This window comes from Aotus nancymaae, unplaced genomic scaffold, assembly GCF_030222135.1.
Source record: "Aotus nancymaae isolate 86718 unplaced genomic scaffold, 86718_ANA_hifiasm-v0.15.2.pri h1tg000059l, whole genome shotgun sequence".
NCBI lineage: Eukaryota > Metazoa > Chordata > Mammalia > Primates > Aotidae > Aotus > Aotus nancymaae.
Genome location: NW_026988473.1, coordinates 15,354,297 through 15,375,413, shown reverse-complemented (window position 1 = coordinate 15,375,413; position 21,117 = coordinate 15,354,297). Strand labels below are relative to the sequence as shown.

The window sequence follows — 21,117 nt, the reverse complement described above, 5'->3', positions numbered from 1 at the left end:
CTTTGGGAGGCCGAGGCGCGTGGATCACGAGGTCAAGAGATCCAGACCATCCTGGTCAACATGGTGAAACCCCATCTCTATTAAAAATACAAAAATTAGCTGGGCATGGTGGCACGTGCCTGTAACCTCAGCTACTCAGGAGGCTGAGGCAGGAGAATTGCCTGAACCCAGGAGGCGGAGGTTGCGGTGAGCCGAGATCGCACCATTGCACTCCAGCCTGGGTAACAAGAGCGAAACTCCATCTCAAAAAAAAAAAAAAAAAGAGTTCTAATCTATGAAATAATGTTCGGTTAAATAAAACAGGCAATAGGAAATACTTTATACATCTTATATTAGTAATAATGAATACTACACAATTAATTTTCATTTAACACTAACAATGCTCATATTCTTGGGCACTAGCAATTCCACTTGTAGAACTTCATCTTCTAAAAATGCTCAAGTACGCAAAGATCCTGCAACACTGTAAAAAAGAAAAAACATGGCCAACATGGTAAAACCCGGTCTCTACTAAAAATACAGAAATTAGCCAGGTGTCGTGGCACACACCTGTAATCCCAGCTACTGGGGAGGCTGAGGCACAAGAATCACTTGAACCAGAGAGGTGGAGCCTGCAGTGAGCCAAGAGCGTACCACCGCACTCCCGCTTGGGCTACAAAGCAAGACTCTGTCCCAAAAGGAAAATAATTAAAATAAATGGAAAATGTGTTTTCATTAGCATAGAAAAAAATTCTGGAGTTAACACATGCACAAATTGTTAATAGCAGATCTCTGAGCAGTGGCTTTGAGAGGATATTCACTTTCTATAATCGCACATTTCTGTAATGTTTGTTTTTTACAAATGAATTGGCAATAGTTTTGTAAGCAGCAAAAAACAGGCATTTCGTTTCCATTTATGATCTCTTGTTTACTATAAATTTTTCAAGCTCTCTCTTCCTCAGTTTCAATAACATGCCTTCTTATTTGGAGGTTGGGGAAGAGTGGAGGGGCTTTGTTGCGGGTAATATGCCTGCTGAGAGAACTGATTCATTCATTCACTCATTTGTTCACCCATTTATCGGCTATTCATCCAAACATTTAAGGCCTCTTTTATTCTGACAGAATCAGTCACTCCTCCTTGGTTTTCAACACAGTCTCAAGACACAAATCAATCTAAAAGTGTGTGGAGTTGGCCTAGCTTTAATTTACCCTACTTAGCTCCTAGGTCTATTCTCAACCAGCAGCCACAGTTACCTTTTTAAAATATAAGATCGTGCTACTCCACTTCTGATGGCTTCCCAAATCTCTCAAAGGAAGAAAAAAAAAATCCCTTAAATGGCTTAGAAGACCCTGCATAATCTCATCCCTGTCACCTCTCCAACTTCATCTTCTATCACTCCATCCATTTGCTGTGCTCCAGCTGCACTGCCTGACAGTGCCAAGCATCTCAGGGATTTTGCATTTGCTCTGTCTAAAATGTCCTTCCCCTAATGTCGATGGGGTTTGCTTTTGTACTTCTTGAAGGTCTCCTCTGCTCCGGTGTAACATTATCAAGACTTTTTTGGTGACCCTATTTCGAATTGCAGCATCCTCTACATTTTTTATACATTTCTCTTTTTTGCACATTTCTCTTTTTTGCCATAGAACTTGTCACAGTCTGGTATACTATCTTTTTTTTTTTTTAATTGCTGTTCTCCCATTAGAATGAAAGAATTATTGCTGGCATTTAAATAGCACATGGTGCCAGCCGGGTGTGGTGGCTCACGCCTGTAATCCCAGCACTTTGGGAAGCCAAGGTGGGCGGATCACCAGAGATCAGGAGCTCAAGACTAGCCTCATCATCATGGTAAAACTCCATCTCTACTAAAAATATGAAAGAAATTAGCCAGGCATGGTGGCAGGCACCTGTAATCCCAGCTACTCGCGAGGCTGAGGCAGGAGAATCGCTTCAACCCGGGAGGCGGAGGTTGTAGTGAGCCGAGACTGCACCACTGCACTTTAGCCTTGGCAACAAAAGTGACACTCTGTCTCAAAATAAAATAAAATAAATAGCACCTGGTATGTGCAGGTGCTTAGTAAATATCTGTTAATGGAATGAGTGAATGGATGGATGCATGGATCAATCACAGTTTATAAGCCCAACTCTCAGGGTTATTAGGAAGAACAAAACTCATGCATGGAGCAGCCCTTGTGCGTACTCTTCAGTTCCCCCTTTTTTCCCTTAGAAACAGGGTCTCCACCCTGTTGCCCAGGCTGGAGTGCAGTGGCACAATTATGGCTCACTGCAGCCTCAACCTCCCAAGCTCAAGCAATCCTCTCACCTCAGCCTCCTGAGTAGCTGGGACTACAGGCACATGCCACAACACCCAGTTAATTTTTTAGCTTTTTGTAGAGATGAGTTTTCACTATGTTGCCCAGCCCTAGTCTCAAACTCCTGAGCTGAAGCCATCTGCTCACCTTGGCCTCTCAAAGTGCTGGGATTACAATGAACCACCCTGCCCAGCCCTCAGTACCCTTTTCTAACGCCTGAGTTTACCTTCCCCAGCTTCCTTTCCCTTCTCTCTCTTAAGACAAGTTGGTTAATTTCACCACAGGCTTTGTCTCCTTTTTATTTCCCAATACTTGGTCCTCCCTCTTTCCCAGAAAGAACATGTCATGATTTGCCTGTATCACAAATGAAATTCTCACAGTTGAGGATTCTTCCCTATTTGTCCTTAAATGCCAAACTTCTAAGTAAGAAGAACTCAGAAGTTAGGAAGGGTTTATTTTATCTTGAATAACAAAGATGACAATTTGACCAGTTTTTTTCACGAGCAACTATTCATACCCTGCATAATTAGAGGTAAAGCAAAACTTTCTGTTAACATAAGGATTCTGACCTCCACAAGAAAAAAAGGACCTACAAGCATCTCAAAACTTAAAAAGGTTCTTTCTAATGATGCTCAGACTCCAAAACAAAAGATGAGAGCACACATTTTCTCAAACCCTAAAAATACTACTTCTAAGCAAATTTAATGAAAGCCTTCCACAGAAACTTAAAAAAAAATAAAGCATCAGTGGGAAAAAATTTTCACATTTAATTTGGATCATCCACATGTAATTTTTTAACTAAATCAAAACCAAGTATACCTTCATAGAAATTGTAGAAGAATCTTTAAAGAGAAAAAAAAATACCAACAGTACTGACTGGCAGAGATATTACTGAGATGCCAAGCCAAAGACCAACAAAATGGTCTCAAGAGCAAGCTGTATTCAATAGGAATGGGGTACCAAAAAGGAAGGCTGCATATGATGCCCGTACTGTTAAGGAAGGTGCAGGCCCTGAGTCATCAGTTTGAAGTGAATATGAAGGACACATACTGGACCAGGTGCAATAGACTTATTACAGGCTTCAGGACAACCCATTAAGTTAAGAACATAGAACACAGTGAAACATCAGAGGTCAACAGAGTTCAAATTATGGAAGGTGTGACTTCCTTGTACAACTCTAGGTAATACCGCTTCATTTATTCGGCCAACGACTCTCTGTAAGACCAAATGATGTGATATAATAATACACCTTTTTATCTTTTTTGCTAAAAAGGCCAAACAGGACTTATACTGCATATGAAATCATAGGGAATATAATTTCAATTCTACTTATTCAATTCAACTAACGTTTACTGAGCACCTACTGTGTGGCCAGGTAGTAGTCTAGGTACAGAAGGGATACATACAGGCACGATCACTGTCTTCAGGGAGCTCACTGACAAAAAGGTAAACAAACAATTTTCTGTCATGGGTGAAATATCACAAAGAAGTATCTAGTACACATGCAACAAAGAAAAGGAAGTGATTATTTGGGGTGGTCAGAGAAAGTTTCCCAAAGGAAATGGTGACAGCTGTACTGGGTTTCGAATAATAAATTGAGCATATTCCCCATCCAAAGAAACTGGGAGAGATTAGCTATCAAAACTCTTCAGACCCAGCTAGATCAATGGCACAGAAAAACTACTATAGTCGGACCCCTTTCTGTACCAGTCAGGCTAAGAAGACTTCCACTTTCCTCATTTTTAGGTTGCTGACTCCCTTTTGTGGACTTACAATCAGCCCCACAGACATACCCATTTATTTTCTGCCATCAATGATGTTTGGGCAGAGGCCTCCATGAAGAAACCCCAGGTGACTGGAACTAAGGGAGCAAATAAGTGTGGTGGCCCATGAAGCTTCAAAGGGCTTCAGACTGTTCTAAAGTCCAAAGCAATTCCTCCACAAAAGTCTAAGAAACTCGGCAATCCAATGAGGGCTTCTAACGCTAACCTTTGATGTTCTGGCCACATTTCACTCTAAGGCTATCAATGTACATCCCCAGTCTTCATCTATAATGAGAGAAAAAGATCTAAATACTCAGAACACACTCAGTCTTACTAAATACTCCAGACCCAAGGCTTTCTTAACTACCTGGAGAGAAAATACAGAAACAATTAGTGCTTCTAGGAGGAGATTGAGACCAATTTTTATCTCTCTCAGTGGCTGGGATTTTTAATAGTGAACATCCTTAACTGGAATCACGCTATTAAAACTAATCAATGTAGTTCTATAGGCAAATAACTAAAACAGCATTTCTCCTGTAAGCACTGTGTTTGGTTACCACTCTACCCAGAAATAATAATTACAAATTATCTAACAGACCTCCAATTTCTTACAATAAGAGTTGACTAAGGCTGGGTGCAGTGGCTCATGCCTGTAATCCCAGCACTTTGGGAGGCCAAGGCAGGTGGATCACGAGGTCAGGAATTCGAGACCAGCCTGACTAACATGATGAAACCTCTGTCTCTACTAAAGATACAAAAAAATTAGCTGGGCATGGTGGCCAGAAATAATAATTACAAATTATCTAACAGACCTCCAATTTCTTACAATAAGAGTTGACTAAGACTGGGTGCAGTGGCTCATGCCTGTAATCCCAGCACTTTGGGAGGCCAAGGCAGGTGGATCACGAGGTCAGGAATTTGAGATCAGCCTGACTAACATGATGAAACCTCTGTCTCTACTAAAGATACAAAAAAATTAGCTGGGCGTGGTGGCACGTGCCTGTAATCCCAGCTACTCAGGAGGCTGAGGTGAGAGAATCGCTTGAACTCAGGAGGCGGAGGTTGCAGTGAGCCAAGATCACACCACTGCACTCCAGCCTAGGCCACAGAGAGAGATTCCGTCTCTAAAAAAAAAAAAAAGAGAGAGAGTTGACTGAAGAGTCCCCTCAGGCAATGACCTACATGAACAACAGAGGTTTTGAGGAAGAAAATTGGTGTCTGAAGGCACTGATTTCAAAAGAAATGGAGGAAAGGGTGCCCTCTTCAGGGCCCAGGAGTTTGAATCCCACCTTCGCTTATAAACACCTCTGTAAGAAATCATTTACTCTCTCTGCATCTGTTTTCTCATCAGAAAGAGATTGGATTTCAAAAGTTCTAGGTTCCCTCCCGTCTTAACTTGCCATTGAAACCATTTTCTTTTTCCTAATACCAGCCTTTAAAGGCCAAGGGCACCCTACTGCAGGGAGCCACAATACCCTGATCTTCTGGATCATGCACTCCCACAGAGAAGTCATTTCTTTGTAGTGAAGCAAGGGCATGCCACTCAAGTTGCAAAGTAGCGTCAGACTATTACACAAAGACAGCTTGCCCTCCACTGCCCACAGGCAAAAGGAGACAAACTGTGTACTGGTTATTACCACTCAGCAGCACAGAGCTACACTGAAATACACACTGTGTGCTTATTAATACCCTCACTATTTGCAAACACTATTAAATATCCCAGCAGCACCAAGGATCCAAACATCTCTCCTTAGCCTATCTCCCACTACAAGGCCAATGAACAAAACTTTCTCCTTTCAAATATAATTGCCTTTTGTGAACTCCACTCACTCAGGAACAACAGTCATCTCCAAAAACAGGCTTTGTTAAAAAAGTCAACCTCATACACAACAGTAGGGACATCTTTTCTTCCCAGCCATCCCAACCTAGCAGCAGCAGCCCAACAGTGACACCTGCTGGAGAACTAGAAACAAGGGCTGGCTCATCAGCTAGAGACTTTTAGCTCTAGAAGGCAGTAGAAGAGGCAGACTAGCATCTGTTTGTCTTAGTGATTTACACCAGAATGCAGTCATTCAAATGGTGGTCCTTTAAAGTGTATGCACTTAGAATATTTTACAACATACATCATTTTTAAGACAGCTGTCAGCCCTCATGGCATGCCACATCCTAGCTCATTTAAAAGTGATTCCATATACATAATGTAACTACTGTATTAACATACTATTTTACAATGAAAACCTTGAGTTATTTGTATATTTTAAAAGAAAAAGCATAAATATAAAATTGTTTACAGTGAGATGACCAGGGTTTTCATTTTTTATAATATACATTTTTAAATGGTTGAACTTTAAACCACAATGCATATACTTTTTGGCACCATAAAAGAAAGCTATATTTAAACAAAAAAGTTTGGTACATCCTTAATAGTTTCTGGGTTTTGGTTTTGGGTTTTTTTTTTTTTTTGAAACAGAGTCCTGCTCTGTCGCCCAGGATGGAAGGCAGCGGCACAATCTCGGCTCACTGCAACCTCCACTCCCCAGGTCCAAGCGATTCTCCTGCCTCAGACTCCTGTAGCTTGGACTACAGGCATGTGCCACCACACCTGGCTAATTTTTGTCTTTTTAGTAGAGACGGGGTTTTTCTGATGTATATCATTAGACAACAATTATTTTTATTAATAATCATTTACTTTTTTTTTTGAGACAGTCTCACTCTGTCACCCAGGCTGGAGTGCAACGGTGTGGTCTTGGCGCACTGCAACCTCCACCTCCCAGGTTCAAGCGATTCTCCCACCTCAGCCTCCTGGGTAGCTGGGACTACAGGTGCGTGCCACCACAGCTAATTTTTGTATTTTTAGTAGAGATAGGGTTTTACTATGTTGGCCAGGCTGCTCTCAAACTCCTGACCTCATGATACACCCGCCTCAGCTTCCCAAAGTGCTGGGATTACAGGAATAAGCCACCACACCCAGCCTTTATTAAATGGTTAATAATATTTTAGATGTATGATAGACATTAGTCACATGTGGCTATTTAATTAAAAATTTTTAAATTACATTTATTTTCTCAGATCACAGTAGAAGCATTTCAAATGCTCAATAGCCATGTGGGGCTAGTGGCTACCATTTTACATAGCAGAGATAAAGAACATTTTCATCAGTGTAAGAAGTTTTATTGGACAGCATTGCTCTAGAAAATCTAGTGAAGTATTTACAGACGAAATTATCTGATATCTAGGTGGGAGGAGTAGATGGAATACAGATTAAAGAAAGCTAGCCAAGCACTGCTAACTTTTGAAGTCAGGTTATAGGTGTATGGGAGTTCAGTCATACTTTTCTCTTTGTTTTTATGTATGTTTGAAGATTTCCATAACAACAAGTTAAAAGAAAAAAAAATCCCAACACTTTGAGAAGCCGAGGTGGGCAGATCACCTAAAGTTGGGAATTCGAGACCAGCCTGACCAACATGGAGAAACCCCATCTCTACTAAATATACAGAATTAGCCAGGTGTGGTGGTGCATGCCTGTAATCCCACTATTCAGGATGCTGAGGCAGGAGAATCGCTTGAACCGTGAGGCAAAGGTTGCAGTGAGCTGAGATCATGCCACTGCACTCCAGCCTGGGCAACAAGAGCGAAACTCCATCTCAAAAAAAAAAAAAAACGAAGTTATCATATTAAAGAAAATGCCATCAAGGGCAACTTGCACAAATCTTTAGTCATGAAGACCAGAGTTCAAATTCTCACTCAGGATACCTATAATGTGACCTTTAACAAGAAACTGACTTCCCTGAGCCTCACTTTCCTCAACTATAAAATGAGAAATTGAATACCTGACTAGCAAAGAGTTGCTGTTGAAAGCAGAAGTAATTATTTCAAAGCAAGAACTCAATACCTAACACATAATAGGCCCTCAGTAACTAGTATCTCTCTCTCTTTTTTTTTTTGCTCTGTCACCCAGGCTGGAGTGCAGTGGCGCAATCACAGCTCACTGCAACCTCCGTCTCCCAGGTTCAAGCAATTCTCCTGCCTCAGTCTCCCAAGTAGCTGGGACTACAGGCCCACACCACCACACCTGGCTAATTTTTGTATTTTTAGTAGAGACAGGGTTTCACCATGTTGGCCAGGGTGGTCTCAAACTCCTGACCTCAAGTAGTCTGTTCACCTCAGCCTCCCAAAGTGCTGGGATTACAGGTGTGAGCCACCGCTCCTGACAGTACTGGTATCTCTAATTACCACCAAACAATAAAGTTTCTTTTTTTTTTTTGAGACAGAGTCTCGCTGTTATTGTCTGGGCTGGAGTGCAGTGGCATGATCTCAGCTCACTGCAACCTCTGCCTCCCAGATTCCAGCAATTCTCCAGCCTCAGCCTCCTGAGTAGCTGAGATTACAGGCACCAGCCACCACACCCAGCTAATTTTTGTGAATTTTTAGTAGAGACAGGGTTTCACCATGTTGGCCAGGCTGGTCTCGAACTCTTGACCTCAGACGATCCATCCGCCTTGACTTCAGGTGATTCACCCGCCTCGGCCTCCCAAAGTACTGGGATTACAGGCATGAGCCACCATGCCTGGCCTAGAGTTTCTTTTAAACCACTCAGGTATTTCTCAGAACAGCATATGAAGAGGTCCTACTAGGGCAGAATGGACAAAAGCTAACTAGAGCCCACTGGTACTATGGAAACAGCAACTGCTTGGTTTCCTAGAGCAGTAACTGAAGACAGTCCTTTTACAGTGATCTTTAATAAACTTTTTAAGTGCCTACTACACATCATGCACTGTGCTGACTGCCTTCTCACCTCTATTGACAAAGAGGAAGAACAGAGGCTCAGGCTCCTGATGTGGACCATTATGCAAGGCACAATATTCCAAAACCAGGAATTGAGGAGCTGTTAATCCAGACCTGGTTTCAAGCATATGGGTAGAGTTAGCAACCTCTCTACTTTATCTTTGACAGCCCAGTCAAGTCACCCTCTGTTGCCCATCCCAAGTCCTTAGTAACTGCCTAAGAACCTACATGTACCATACCCTTTCCTCCCTTAGTATGTGCTATTTCCCTAAAATAAAAAGGTCTTTCCCTCTCCAAATCATACCCATCTTTCAAACTTGATTTTGCAAAGCCTTCTTGGATATTTCCCTTTCTCTGAAATTAGACTACATCAGATTTCACTACCATATAATGAAGCATTTGCTCATCTACACTTTTGATCAATTTCATTGTCTTGCCTCCACAGTAACACTGTAGACTCAGGTGGGTAAAGACCATGTATTATACCTCTTTTGTACTTCCGTAGCGCCTAGCACAGTGCTAGAAAATTTGTAACCATTCAACTAATACTTATTGACCGAGTGACTGTCTAAAGCATCCTCCCAAAATAACAAGTACATTATGTGCATAATTCATATTCCCACCCTTGTTAGAAGCAAAGCTTATGTCAGAGAAATTTCAGTTGCTTCAACAGAGGATGTAATGCAGCGCAATATGCTGTTTGGATCCAACAGGCATATTCTGGGAGTTGGTGATTATGCTAGATTTGACCTTTACAAAATTACAGAAAGAAGTCCCTAATAAATCAAGATAGATGCGCACATAGCCATACATGGAACATGTGGTGGGCGATCGACTACACCCACTCTGTTTCTTCCATGAAAGAGTTGGCTAGGATGCCAATCCAAGTATGGAGAGTCCTTCCTTCCATGAATTATTCTTCTCCACCCCAAGGTGAATGTCCATCTGGAAGATCCATTCAGAGAATCTCAACTGAGCAACTAATATGCTGTCCAAAAACAAGTATCTCTAAAAAATTGGAACTTTTCTTGACATACATACATATACATATATATTTTTTTCTTTTCCCTTTGTCAAACTGCAGTGTTCCAAAAGATGAGGATTAAGAAATGAACTCAGTTGTCCAAACCAACACAATCAGCAAAGAGCCAATATACTAATCTGTAACATGCAGGGTTCTCTTTTACTTACTCCTAGGCACTCTGGGACATTGTTTTGTCTCACAATAAGTAGTCCTGCACATACAATGTCTCAAGAAGGTCAAAAAGCCGGGCAGAGAAAGTCAATGGTTCCATCTCCTCATGCCTCTCTAACCTAATCTACACTGTCCTTTCAAGGCTAAAGCCAGAACCTTGAGCTTAGCCAGAAATAGAGCTAGCACAGCCAACTGACTCATACTGCTAGGCCCTATCCTATCTCTGCCACCGGAGCAAGATTTTCCAAGAAAATGCAATGGGGAGATCAGAAGCAGATGCGTGGGTCTCAGACACTCCAGATACAGCCACAACATCTATAGGACTGAAGGAAATTATACAAGGAGAAAAGCAAGGGATGCAGAAGACAGGAAAGCAACTGCTTACCTCCTGAGTGAATCCTCCTCAGAGCTTTCCTCAGGCATATCCTGATGTAAGGCCTCCTGTGACACAGTTCCAGATCTGCTGGACTGGGTATAAATTCTTTCCCAGTGGCCTGTCTCCTGGTTAAAGGCCACCCCCACAGTCCTCTCCTCCTGTGGACTAGCAGAGCTGCTCAACTCCAGCCTGCTGGAGCTGGGCGTTTGGCCCTCAGTCCGCTCGAGAGGTGGCAACTGGCTGCCACTCGATGGCACACCCTCAAAGGAGCTGGGGACCTGCCAGGAAGAGCTAGCCTCGCCAGAGGAGTAGTTAGGTGTGGTTCTTTCCCAGCGCAGGGTATCGTTGTTGAAGGTCAGGAGATTGTGGCAAGCACGGCAGCGATTCAGGTGGCCACGGGACAGGTTGGAGTTGTTCTCACTGCTGTGGGGGGTGGGCTGGTGGGAAGGGCCTGGCCTCTCAGATTCAATGTTATTGTTGAGCATTTCCTGGGCCTGTTGGGCCTGGGGAGCTTCCCCGCTCAGGCTCTGATCCAGCTCCTGAAGCCGGTCATACTCCAAAAAGAAGCGTCTCAGGTCACACTGAAGCTCATGGCGAATGCTGCCTGAGTTGTTTTGGCTGGAGCCATTTCCTCCATCTGACTCAGTTGCCAACCCTGATGCTGGAAAACCCCTCCCTTCTGTGGCTGAAGTGTACACAGATGCCTGAGAGCCACCTTCTTGCTGTCTCAGCACAGACAGCAAACTCACCGAAGAGGCACTGGTCCTGGGCGGGGGCATGGATTCCGCCTCAGAGCGGGAGTTCAGACTGAGTACTGTCCGGGTCCACTCAGATCCTGTCAGTCCAGGAGCTATTTCTCGGTGATACCTAGAAGGGTGGCTAGACAGAGGCCCACCCAAAGAGCGGCGGGTAGGACCCAGACTGAGGTTGCGGAGCGTGTTGCCGGCAGTGCTGCTCTGGACTGTACTGAAGGCAGACGGCCGGTTCAGGAGGCCCTGGTCCTGCTGCGTTGACGAGGCCTGCTCCGGGGGATGGAAGGGCTCGGTCTGTACAAAAGAAAAGGAAGGGGTAGTAGCTCTGGCAGAAGCAGGGGGGACACTGTCCTGGTGTGGCAAGAGGGAAGGAACTCGAGTGCCAGAGCAGCGGCTGCAAAGGCACAGGATCCCAAGGTGCTGGCAGCACTCAGCTGTGGGGTAACTGACCCGTTGTCGGAGCCTGATGTAAGCGGAAGTCCTGGGGCGCTCCGTGGAGGGCTGAGGGGGAGGCGGTGGGGGTGAGGGGGTAGCAGAATCTTGCACTGTGCTTTGCTCTCCCACCTGGATGCCAGAGGAGCGGGAGGACAGCATGTGCAGGAAATTGTGGAGGAGAGGCGTCCGGCGAACTGGCTGTGATTGCAGGAGGGCACGCTGACGGTAGTGGGATAATTCTGTTCCATCTATGGGGATCTCTGGTTCGTCATCACCCTGCAGCGTGGACCAGCATGGGGCAGGGGGTAGAGCAAGGCAGTTAAGTAGAACCTCCAAGTAAATCAAGAAAAACTAACCACTAACAATCATCCAAGGAAAACGACGTTCACAGATAGGAAATAACCTCTCTACCCCTGCAGCACTGACAACTGGCTTCAGATTCAGAATAATCACATGGTATTAAATTTTACACTCCCAATTAGCAGTATATCTGAATGAGTACAGCTAACAAATCAATTGTCTTACAAAAGACATCTCCCTATGACATAGGCGCAGTGAGGGGAAGCAAAATGTCAACCAGCCAGAGGCACATGAGTGACAAGCTATCCAACACTATCTAGTGATGATAAGGGTTACTTTTAATGAGGCGATCACTGGAGGGTTTCAGAATCAACTCTCATGTCAAGATTATGGCTACAACTCTGAACAGTCTAAAGCTAGTTTTAAATCTTAACTGGAAAGAAAGACTTGGGTATTGAGAATTAAAATCCAAGAGAATCAGAATTGTAATATTAGTTAAGAAAATAACTCACAGTTTAGCTGAAGTTGGAACTGCTGGACTAACTTACCTGTTGATTAGAGGGGTTAACAATTGCTGTGAGTAAGTAGTGTCCAAGTGGATCAAATCTCACCAGACTGAAATCACAGAAGAAATAAAGACAGGCATAGAGAGATTATGTTAACTGAGAAGAGGAAACTTGTATTCGAGTTTATAGCAATCATTACTGATAACTGTGGTATCACTCAGGTATCCACTTCATTCAAGACTTTCAAAACTTTCAAAGAGGTTAAAATAATAACGCTCAATACTTCTTGCCAGAGTAAAGGAATGTGTATCACAAAAATAATGATTTCACATGAAAAACACCTAGGGTTTCCATGCCAGGAAACAGCTACATTAAGCACACATTTGCTCAAATACAAGAGCCCATCCTAACAGTAGAGCATAAAATGATCTCACTCTGCCACAGGATCAGTTCTTCCCTCATATGGCAGCTACACTAGCAAGAAGCATGAATCTTAGTGGCAATGAACAGTCCCGGCCTTAAATGACATCGCTGAAACCAGAAAATTAGGCTGTATTCAACTGCAAATCCAAGAGGACCAAAGAAACACAATACATCAACTTTAATACAGATAATGTTTTGATCTTGAGGACTAAATAAATGTCAATTACATGCTTACATCTCCATCTTCCAGTCTGATAAACACAGACAACCCACCGAGCTATCTAAAATACCACCCAAACGTCTTTCAAGTTTCCCCAAAGAAGGACTATCCCAAACACAGTGAGCTTGGAAACTAAAAGAGAGTCTAATGGCCCTGGTCTCCAAAGACCAGATCACGCCAATAAGGAAAGCTGAAATGAACAAAATGAATGTCTCCCAGCTGATTAGCCAGCTGCTTAGAAAGTGGGAGGAGGCCAGGTGCAGTGGCTGACACCTATAATCCCAACACTTTGAGAGGCCAACACAGGAGGATCACAGAAGGCCAGGAGTTCAAGACCAGCCTGGGAAACACAGTGAGACCCATCCCCATCTCCATAAAAAATTTTAAAAATTAGTTGAGAGTGGCTGCATAGTAGTCCCAGATACTCCTAAGACTGAGATGGGAATTTCTTGAGCCCAGGAGGTTAAGGCTGCAGTAAGCCATGACTGCACAACTGTACTCCAGCCCAGGTAACAGAGCAAGACCCTGTCTCTCAAAAAAAAAAAAAAAAAGGAAAGAGAAAAAGGGGGGCTGGAGAGCAGCGTGGCTCACACCTGTAATCCCAGCACTTTGGAGGCTAAGGCAGGCGGATCACTTGTGGTCAGGAATTTAAGACCAGTCTGGCCAACATGGTGAAACCCTGTCTCTACTAAAAATACAAAAAAATGAGCCGGATGTGGTGGTGGGTGCCTGTAATCCTAGCTACTCAGGAGGCTGAGGCACGAAAATCACTTGAACCCAGGAGGCAGAGGTTACAGTGAGCTGAAATTGCGCCACTGCACTCCAGCCTGGGTGACAGAGTGAGACCCTGTCTCAAAAAAAAAAAAATATAGGAGGAGCTGAGGATGACAACCTGCCCTGAGCAGGAATAACAACCTGTCTTCCAAGGAGACAGCCAGTAGAATGTCCTCTATCATGTCAGTCCTGTGCCAGATAATGTTCACGGGGCAGAGCACTCACCGGACCCGTTCCATCTCACTAGCTGTCTTCACCACAGCAAAGGGCTCCCGTCGACTCCAATCCCAGAAGTGAATCTCGTTGGCAGTGGCAATCAGCAGGAGCTGAGCCGTAGGGTGAAAAGCAAGGGAGGCAATGGCATTGTTGCTATCTGTGAACCAGCTTTCACTGCCACCCTGCAAATGCACCAATTCCAGATATTTTCAGGTTACAAGCTGCCAATAGACTGGGAAGTCAATTTCAAGAAAGGTCCATTTAAGGTAAAATGACTACATATAAGGCCTACTTTAAATATATCCTCTGTAAAACGATGTAGAAGATCAGTGATCTGGCAATGTCACTACTTTATCAGACAAATACTATACAATCAGCTCAATTCTTCAAATCATTCACAATCTACAAGCATATATACATAGTTCTTATTTTTTCTTTTTAAGAAAAAGAAAAAATGTCTTTTTCCTTTTTTTTTTTTTGAGAAGGGGTTTCATTCTGTCACCTAGGCTGGAGTGCAGTGGCACAGTCTCAGTGCACTACAACCTCTGCCTCCTGGGCTCAAGCAATCCTCGCACCTCAGCCTCCCAAGTAGCTGGGACCACAGGTGCATGGCACCATGCCAGGCTAATTTTGTATAATTTTGTGTATAATATTTTTGGTATAGTATCTTGCCCAGGCTGGTATCGAACTCCTGAACTCAAGCAATCCACCTGCCTTGGCTTCCCAAAATGCTAGGATTACAGGCATGAGCCATGGCGCCCAGCCCACAGTTCCTATATCTAAAACCTGAGAAAACTCAAGTTTGGTGTACAACACAGTGCAGGACAATCCACTACCCAATTACTAGGACAGAGAGGATCTTGCTTTGATGATCATGATCAGAGTACAGGACAATCTTTACCCTAAGACAACAGAAATCCATCCTGAACATATCTTAGAGCCTCCTGTTCACAACGGGCCAAAGGAAGCATTAAGTAGGTGTTCATCTTAGAATGGAAGACAATCGCAGGGTATGCTTAAGCTATTGCAAAAAAAAAAAAAAAAAGTGAAAGACAGCGATCTAGCCTTCCTATGAATTAACTGGGCATTGTCTACCACAATACATTCAGATGTAGTCCTAAGAATCTGGCTAGGCTCTTCTAGAAGAACCCAATGTTAAGTCTCTGAATACCAAAAGAAGCCGGGCACAGTGGCTTACACCTGTAATCCCAGCACTTTGGAAGGCCGAAGTGGGCAGATCACCTGAGGTCAGGAATTGGAGACAAGCCTGGCCAACATAGTGAAACCCTGTCTCTACTAAAAATAGAAAAATTAGCCAGGCATGGTGGCACATGCCTGTAATTCCAGCTACTTGGGAGGCTGAGGTAGGAGAATCGCTTGAACCTGGGAGGCAGAGGTTGTGGTGAGCGGAGATTGTGCCATTGCACTCCAGCCTGGACAACAGAGGGAGACTCTGACTCAAAAAAAAAAAAATTAATAAAAATAGAATACCAAAAGAAAAGGGCATCTTAAGGAAATACTCACATGTAAATCCCAAATCCTAACCTCCCCATCTAGGCAGCCAGAAGCAATAAGGCCTGAGATGGTGGGGTGAAAAGTGACACACCATGGAGTACGGCGGTGTCCAATTAGGGAATGAACACATTTCCCAGTCTTCACCTCCGTAATATAGATATTATGATTCACATGGGTGGAGGCTAAGAGAGTCCTGGAGAACCAAAGAGTAGAACGGAATTCAGAAGCATGTGGAAGGGTAATCAACCTTATCAACTTTGGACAACGCAGAATATTGATACTACTGCCCATCCCAACATGAAAGACACTAAGCTTTGCACATTAGGCAGTATATCTACAAACAGAAATATTCTGATCATTAAAATCTTTTGGCTTGTCAATACCATCCCCAAATGACACACGTCACATTCAGAAAATATTTTTTCCGGGTCGTGCGTGGTGGCTCACACCTGTAATCCAAGCACTTTGGAGGCCAAGGGCAGGCAGATCACCTGAGGTCGGGAGTTCAAGACCAGCCTGACCAACATGGTGAAACCCCATCTTAAAAAAAAAGAAAATATTTTTTCCAACTGGAAAAACCATCATGCCACTAATGACCTATATCACACAGGCAAAAGACTGTTATTGAGAAACTTTCCAAGTTTTGATCCTCTCAGTGTTCAGTTTCCTTTGCTTGTTCTCATTATTTTTTAGGTTAGCATTGCTTATCTACTTTCTTTCCCTTTCTGACACATGGCCAAAGCTCTGTTCACACAGTACTTCAGAGAGCCTTTAGGGACTGACTTGGCAGATCAAGCCAGGCCAAATATACAGAAAGCACTGCTATAACAAATCTGATGGTTAAGTTATAGATAAGTACTAAGTACCTGTCTGGGCTGAAGGCCAGTAAGAAGGTAGAGCGTGGACTATCCGGCAGTTCTACTCTCTGGGAGACAAAAAAAAAAAAAATTAAAATGCATAATTTATAAACTATGGTTCACCCTATCTCAAAAACACATTAACCAATCTAGATTAGTATTCACAGTACAGGCTTAAAAACTGGAGACAACGACCAAGCTACAAACTGAGAGAGATAAACTTAAATTACCTTTAGGAAAACTGTCTAGCTCTAAAGGAAAAAGATATTTCTAGCGCATAAATTCTTTCAAATTTACAAACAGCTCCCTAAGTCAGATATGTCAACCCTCCCACACAAGATAAATATATCCCAACCCTCTGCTGTTAACCCATTCTAAGGTCTCATTCTACCATCACCAGTACAAATTCCATGTTAAAAATAGTCATTTTCCTCACCTTGCCCTCCCATTTCATCCACCGGGTTTTATCTTCCACCAGCTCCTGCAGAAGCCGCTGAGCTCCCATGGCCCGAGCACCCCGTTCTCGCCCCCAGAGTATCCGGACAGCATTCTTTTCCGGGACAACCTTCATAGTGCTCTGTAGCCACTGTCACACCAGGCCCAGAAAATGAAGGAGCAAGTAATAGCTCCAACACACTGAAGCAGCTAAAATGAGGCCATACAGGTCCTTGTAAGTTGTCCTCATGGAAATCTAAGGAATAGAGAATAATGTCAAAGAACGTCTATTCTGCAACAAGAAAAGCTTCACATTGCAAATACAATTCTAGCTCAAAATGGAAATTATTCTTTTCCTATTTAATGACACTTTCTCAGAAAAGACCGTTCTCCCAGAATTTTTCTTCCAAAAGTATTTCATACTCTCATATTCTCCATAGTTCAACCTTATGTCTAAAGAAAGGATCAGGCCAGGCACAGTGGTTCAAACCTGTAATCCCAGAACTTTGGGAGGCCAAGCAGGGTAGACTGCTTGAGGTCAGGAGTTTGAGACAGCCTGGCCAACATGGTGAAACGCCACCTCTACTAAAATACAAAAATTAGTAAAGTGTGGTGGCAGGCACCTGTAGTCCCACCTACTCAGGAGGCTGAGGCAGAAGAATTGCTTAAACCCAGGAGGTGGAGGTTGCAGTGAGCTGAGACCATGCCACTGCACTCCAGGCTGGGCAACAGAATGAGACTCTGTCTCAAAAAAAAAAAAAAAAAAAAAAAGAAGAAGAAGAAGAAGATTATTGGACTACCTTTCTCATTTTCTCTTCTCCACTAAAGATCCAGAGCAGAGGACAGAGAAGGAAAAGGAAGGAAAAAAAAAATCAGGTTCTTTTTCTCATCTACCACAAGACTTACAAGCAGAAAACTTCATCACAAGTTAAAATTCTACTAAAATGTCAACTAGCAGCACAATACACACAGTGCAATGATTAAAGAACAAATTGTGGTCCATACAATGGACTATGTGGCCTGATAAAATTGTATTTCAAAACAATATCTACGTATGTACAACATTATCCACTGTGGTGGTGTTTCTTCAACTCCACTATGAATGTTTTCAAAAATATAGAAAAGTTGAAAAAACAGTACAATAAACATATACTATTCTCCACCTAGACTCAAGAATTGTTAATATTTTGCCAAATTTACCTCCATGGATAGAGATATGGCTATATTTAGTTTTTTGGTTTTTTTTTTAAATAATTTTGGCATTATTTCACTAGGTATCAAGATATTTTAACCCTGCATATTTATTTCATTCTGCACCTCCTAGGAAGAAGGATGTTCTGCCTCATAATCACAATACCCTTACTATACCCCAATTATCACCTAATACTTCAGTTCTCATTTGAATTTTCCCAGTTGCCTAAAAGATATCATTTATGGTTGACTAAAAAAAAAAATCCAGAATCTGGCCAGGCACGGTGGCTCACACCTGTAATCCCAGCACTTTGGTAGGCTCAGGCAGGCGAATCGCAAGGTCAACAGACAGAGTGAAACCCCGTCTCTACTAAAAATACAAAAATTAGCTGGGCATGGTGGTGCACACCTATAGTCACAGCTTCTCGGGAGGCTGAGGTAGGAGAATCGCTTGAACCTGGGAGGTGGAGGTTGCAGTGAGCCGAGATCTCACCACTGCACTCCAGCCTGATGACAGAGTGACACTTCCTCTCTCAAAAAAAAAAAAAAAATCCAGAATCTAATTAAAATTCATCTGATGACTTTGGATATTACATCTCTTTAGTCTCCTTTATTCTAGAATGGCCTCCAAGTTTTGCCTTATGTTATTTATAACACTAGCTTTTTTTTTTTCTCTTTTTGTTGAGACAGAGTCTCGCTCTGTGGCCCAGGCTGGAGTGCAACAGTGTAATCTCGGCTCACTGCAACCTCCGCCTCATGGGTTCAAGCAATTCTCCTGCCTTAGTCTCCCAAGTAGCTGTAATTAGAGGCACCTGCCACCAGGCCTGGCTAATTTTTGTATTTTTAGTAGAGATGGGGTTTTGTCATGTTGGCCAGGCTGGTCTCGAATTCCTGACCTCAGGTGATCCACCCGCCTCAGCCTCCCAAAGTGCTGGGATTACACGCATGAGCCACCACACCTGGCCGACGACACTAGCTTTTCTAAAAGACCATGACAGTTGACTTGTTAGAATGCCTTACGTCCTAGACTCACCTGATTGCTTCCTCATAGCATCATTTAGCTTGTCTCTCTATACCTTTTATTTCCTGCAAACAGTAGGTTAGGTCTAAATACGTAACTCTGTTACCTTTATCAAAAATTATGTTTAAAATATTAAACAACATCAGTCATGGTGGCTCATGCCTATAATCCCAGCACTTTGGGAGGGCAAGGTGGAAGGATCACCTGAGGTCAGGAGTTTGAGACCAGCCTGGTCAACATAGTGAAACCTCATCTCTACTGAAAATACAAAAATTAGCTGGGCGTGGTGGCAGGCACCTGTAATGCCAGCTGCGTGGGAGACTGAGGTAGGAGAATCGCTTGAACTTGGGAGGTGGAGGCTGCAGTGAGCCAAGATCAAACCACTGCTCCCCAACCTGGGCAACAGAGTGAAACTCTGTCTCAAAAATAATTAATTGATCAAAAAAATAAATAAAATATTAAACGAGGCTGGGCATGGTGACTCACACTTAAAATCCCAGCACTTTGGGAGGCTGAGGAAGGCAGATCACTTGAGGTCAGGAGTTCGAGACCAGCCTAACCAACATGGCAAAACCCCATCTCTACTAAAATTACGAAAATTAGCCGGGCCTGGTGGTGCGCACCTGTAATCCCAGCTCCTCAGGAGGCTGAGGCACGAGAATCGCTTGAACCCAGGAGGCAGAGGTTGTAGTGAGCAGAGATAGTGCCACTGCACTCCAGCCTGGGTGACAGAGTGAGACTCTGTCTCAAAAAATAAATAAATTATGCAATAAATACATGTTAAGTGAAAAAAGAACACAAAATTCTATATGCAGTATAATCCCAACTTTGTTAAAAAAATCTTTTGGGGCCGGGCGTGATGGCTCATGTCTGTAATCCAAGCACTTTGGAGGCCAAGGCGGGTGGATCACCTGAGGTCAGGAGTTCAAGACCAGTCTGACCAACATGGTGAAACCCTGTCTTAAAAACAAAAAAAAAAAAAAATATATATATATATATATATATGAGAAAAATGATACAAAAGAAATATAATAAATACTAACCATGGTTGTCTTTGAGTGGTGGCATTATTGATGATTTAATAATTTCAATAGGCAATTTTCTATTTTTCTTTTCACTTAAAAAAATTTTTTTTTTGAGACAGAGTCTCGCTGTGTTGCCCAGGCTGGAGTGCAGTGGTGTGTTCTTGGCTCACTGCAACCTCTATCTCCTGGGTTCAAACAATTCTCCTACCTCAGACTCCCAAGTAGCTGGGGTTACAGGCACCTGCCCTCCATGCCCAGCTAATTTTTGTCTTTTTAGTAGAGAAGGGGTTTTACCACGTTGGCCCAGCCAGTCTCGAACTCCTGATCTCAGGCAATCTGCCAGGCTCGGCCTCCCAAAGTGCTAGGATTACAGGTGTGAACTACCGCACCCGGCCAATTTTTTTAATTTTTTAAAAGTATCATTACTAGAAGCCCAAACCTTACCAATCACTTTTTTAAAAAGTAGTAACTACTTATTATAAAAAGCCAAACAATAATTGGTTCTTTACATTTCACAAAAGGCTGCAATCTAAAGAGTACACAACCAGATGTATCCAAATACAGACAGAAGAAAAGCATTAACAGCCTGTGTTGAAGGAATTCTCTCCCTGGAGACTAAGATGTAAAAGTCAAAGATTTCACAGTAAGAAAACTCCAAGTTCCTAGTCCTACACAGCACAGTTACCTAAGGAACGACAAAGGAACAAATTCTAGGCTGTATCCTCATGATACAGTTCTCATCACTTACTAGTGCATAAATATGTACACACTGAAAATATTAACATTTTCAGGCCAACCTCCTGAATAGGCTAAGGATGAACTAACTGGAAGGAAATCATCTCCTTGGTAACCTTGACAACTTACGGATTAGGATCAGAAGTCTAGACATGAATCCAGGGTTGCCCTTCGGTCAAACTGCCACATAAGTGATTAATTACTAACCAGGAAAGTGCCAGAAATACAGTTCCATTAGTTTACCTTAACCCTCTACTGCAAATTTTTTTACCCAACGTAAAAAAGTTCAGAAGAAACATTTTGA

The 21,117-nt window shown here is 43.0% G+C and overlaps 1 protein-coding gene across 6 annotated transcripts in view; it reads right to left on the bottom strand.

Annotated features, from left to right (window-relative positions):
• The window catches only part of AMBRA1 (autophagy and beclin 1 regulator 1), a 164,654-nt gene extending 147,595 nt beyond the window's left edge, over nucleotides 1-17,059 (bottom strand). For 3 of the 6 annotated variants that reach the window (XM_012452482.2, XM_012452483.2, XM_012452484.2), the window contains exons 1-7: nucleotides 16,843-17,059; nucleotides 16,416-16,474; nucleotides 15,559-15,742; nucleotides 14,044-14,216; nucleotides 12,444-12,510; nucleotides 11,725-11,871; nucleotides 10,418-11,454 (exon numbers count right to left, since the gene is read on the bottom strand). In XM_012452482.2, coding sequence (XP_012307905.1) covers nucleotides 10,418-11,454; nucleotides 11,725-11,871; nucleotides 12,444-12,510; nucleotides 14,044-14,216; nucleotides 15,559-15,742; nucleotides 16,416-16,474; nucleotides 16,843-16,977 — 1,802 coding nt within the window. In that variant the 5' untranslated portion in view covers nucleotides 16,978-17,059. Of the gene's footprint in view, nucleotides 1-10,417; nucleotides 11,872-12,443; nucleotides 12,511-14,043; nucleotides 14,217-15,558; nucleotides 15,743-16,415; nucleotides 16,475-16,842 lie in introns of all 6 variants that reach the window. The other 3 variants (XM_012452479.2, XM_012452481.2, XM_012452480.2) reach the window with 1 other exon arrangement.
• Between the last annotated feature and the right edge of the window lie 4,058 nt (nucleotides 17,060-21,117).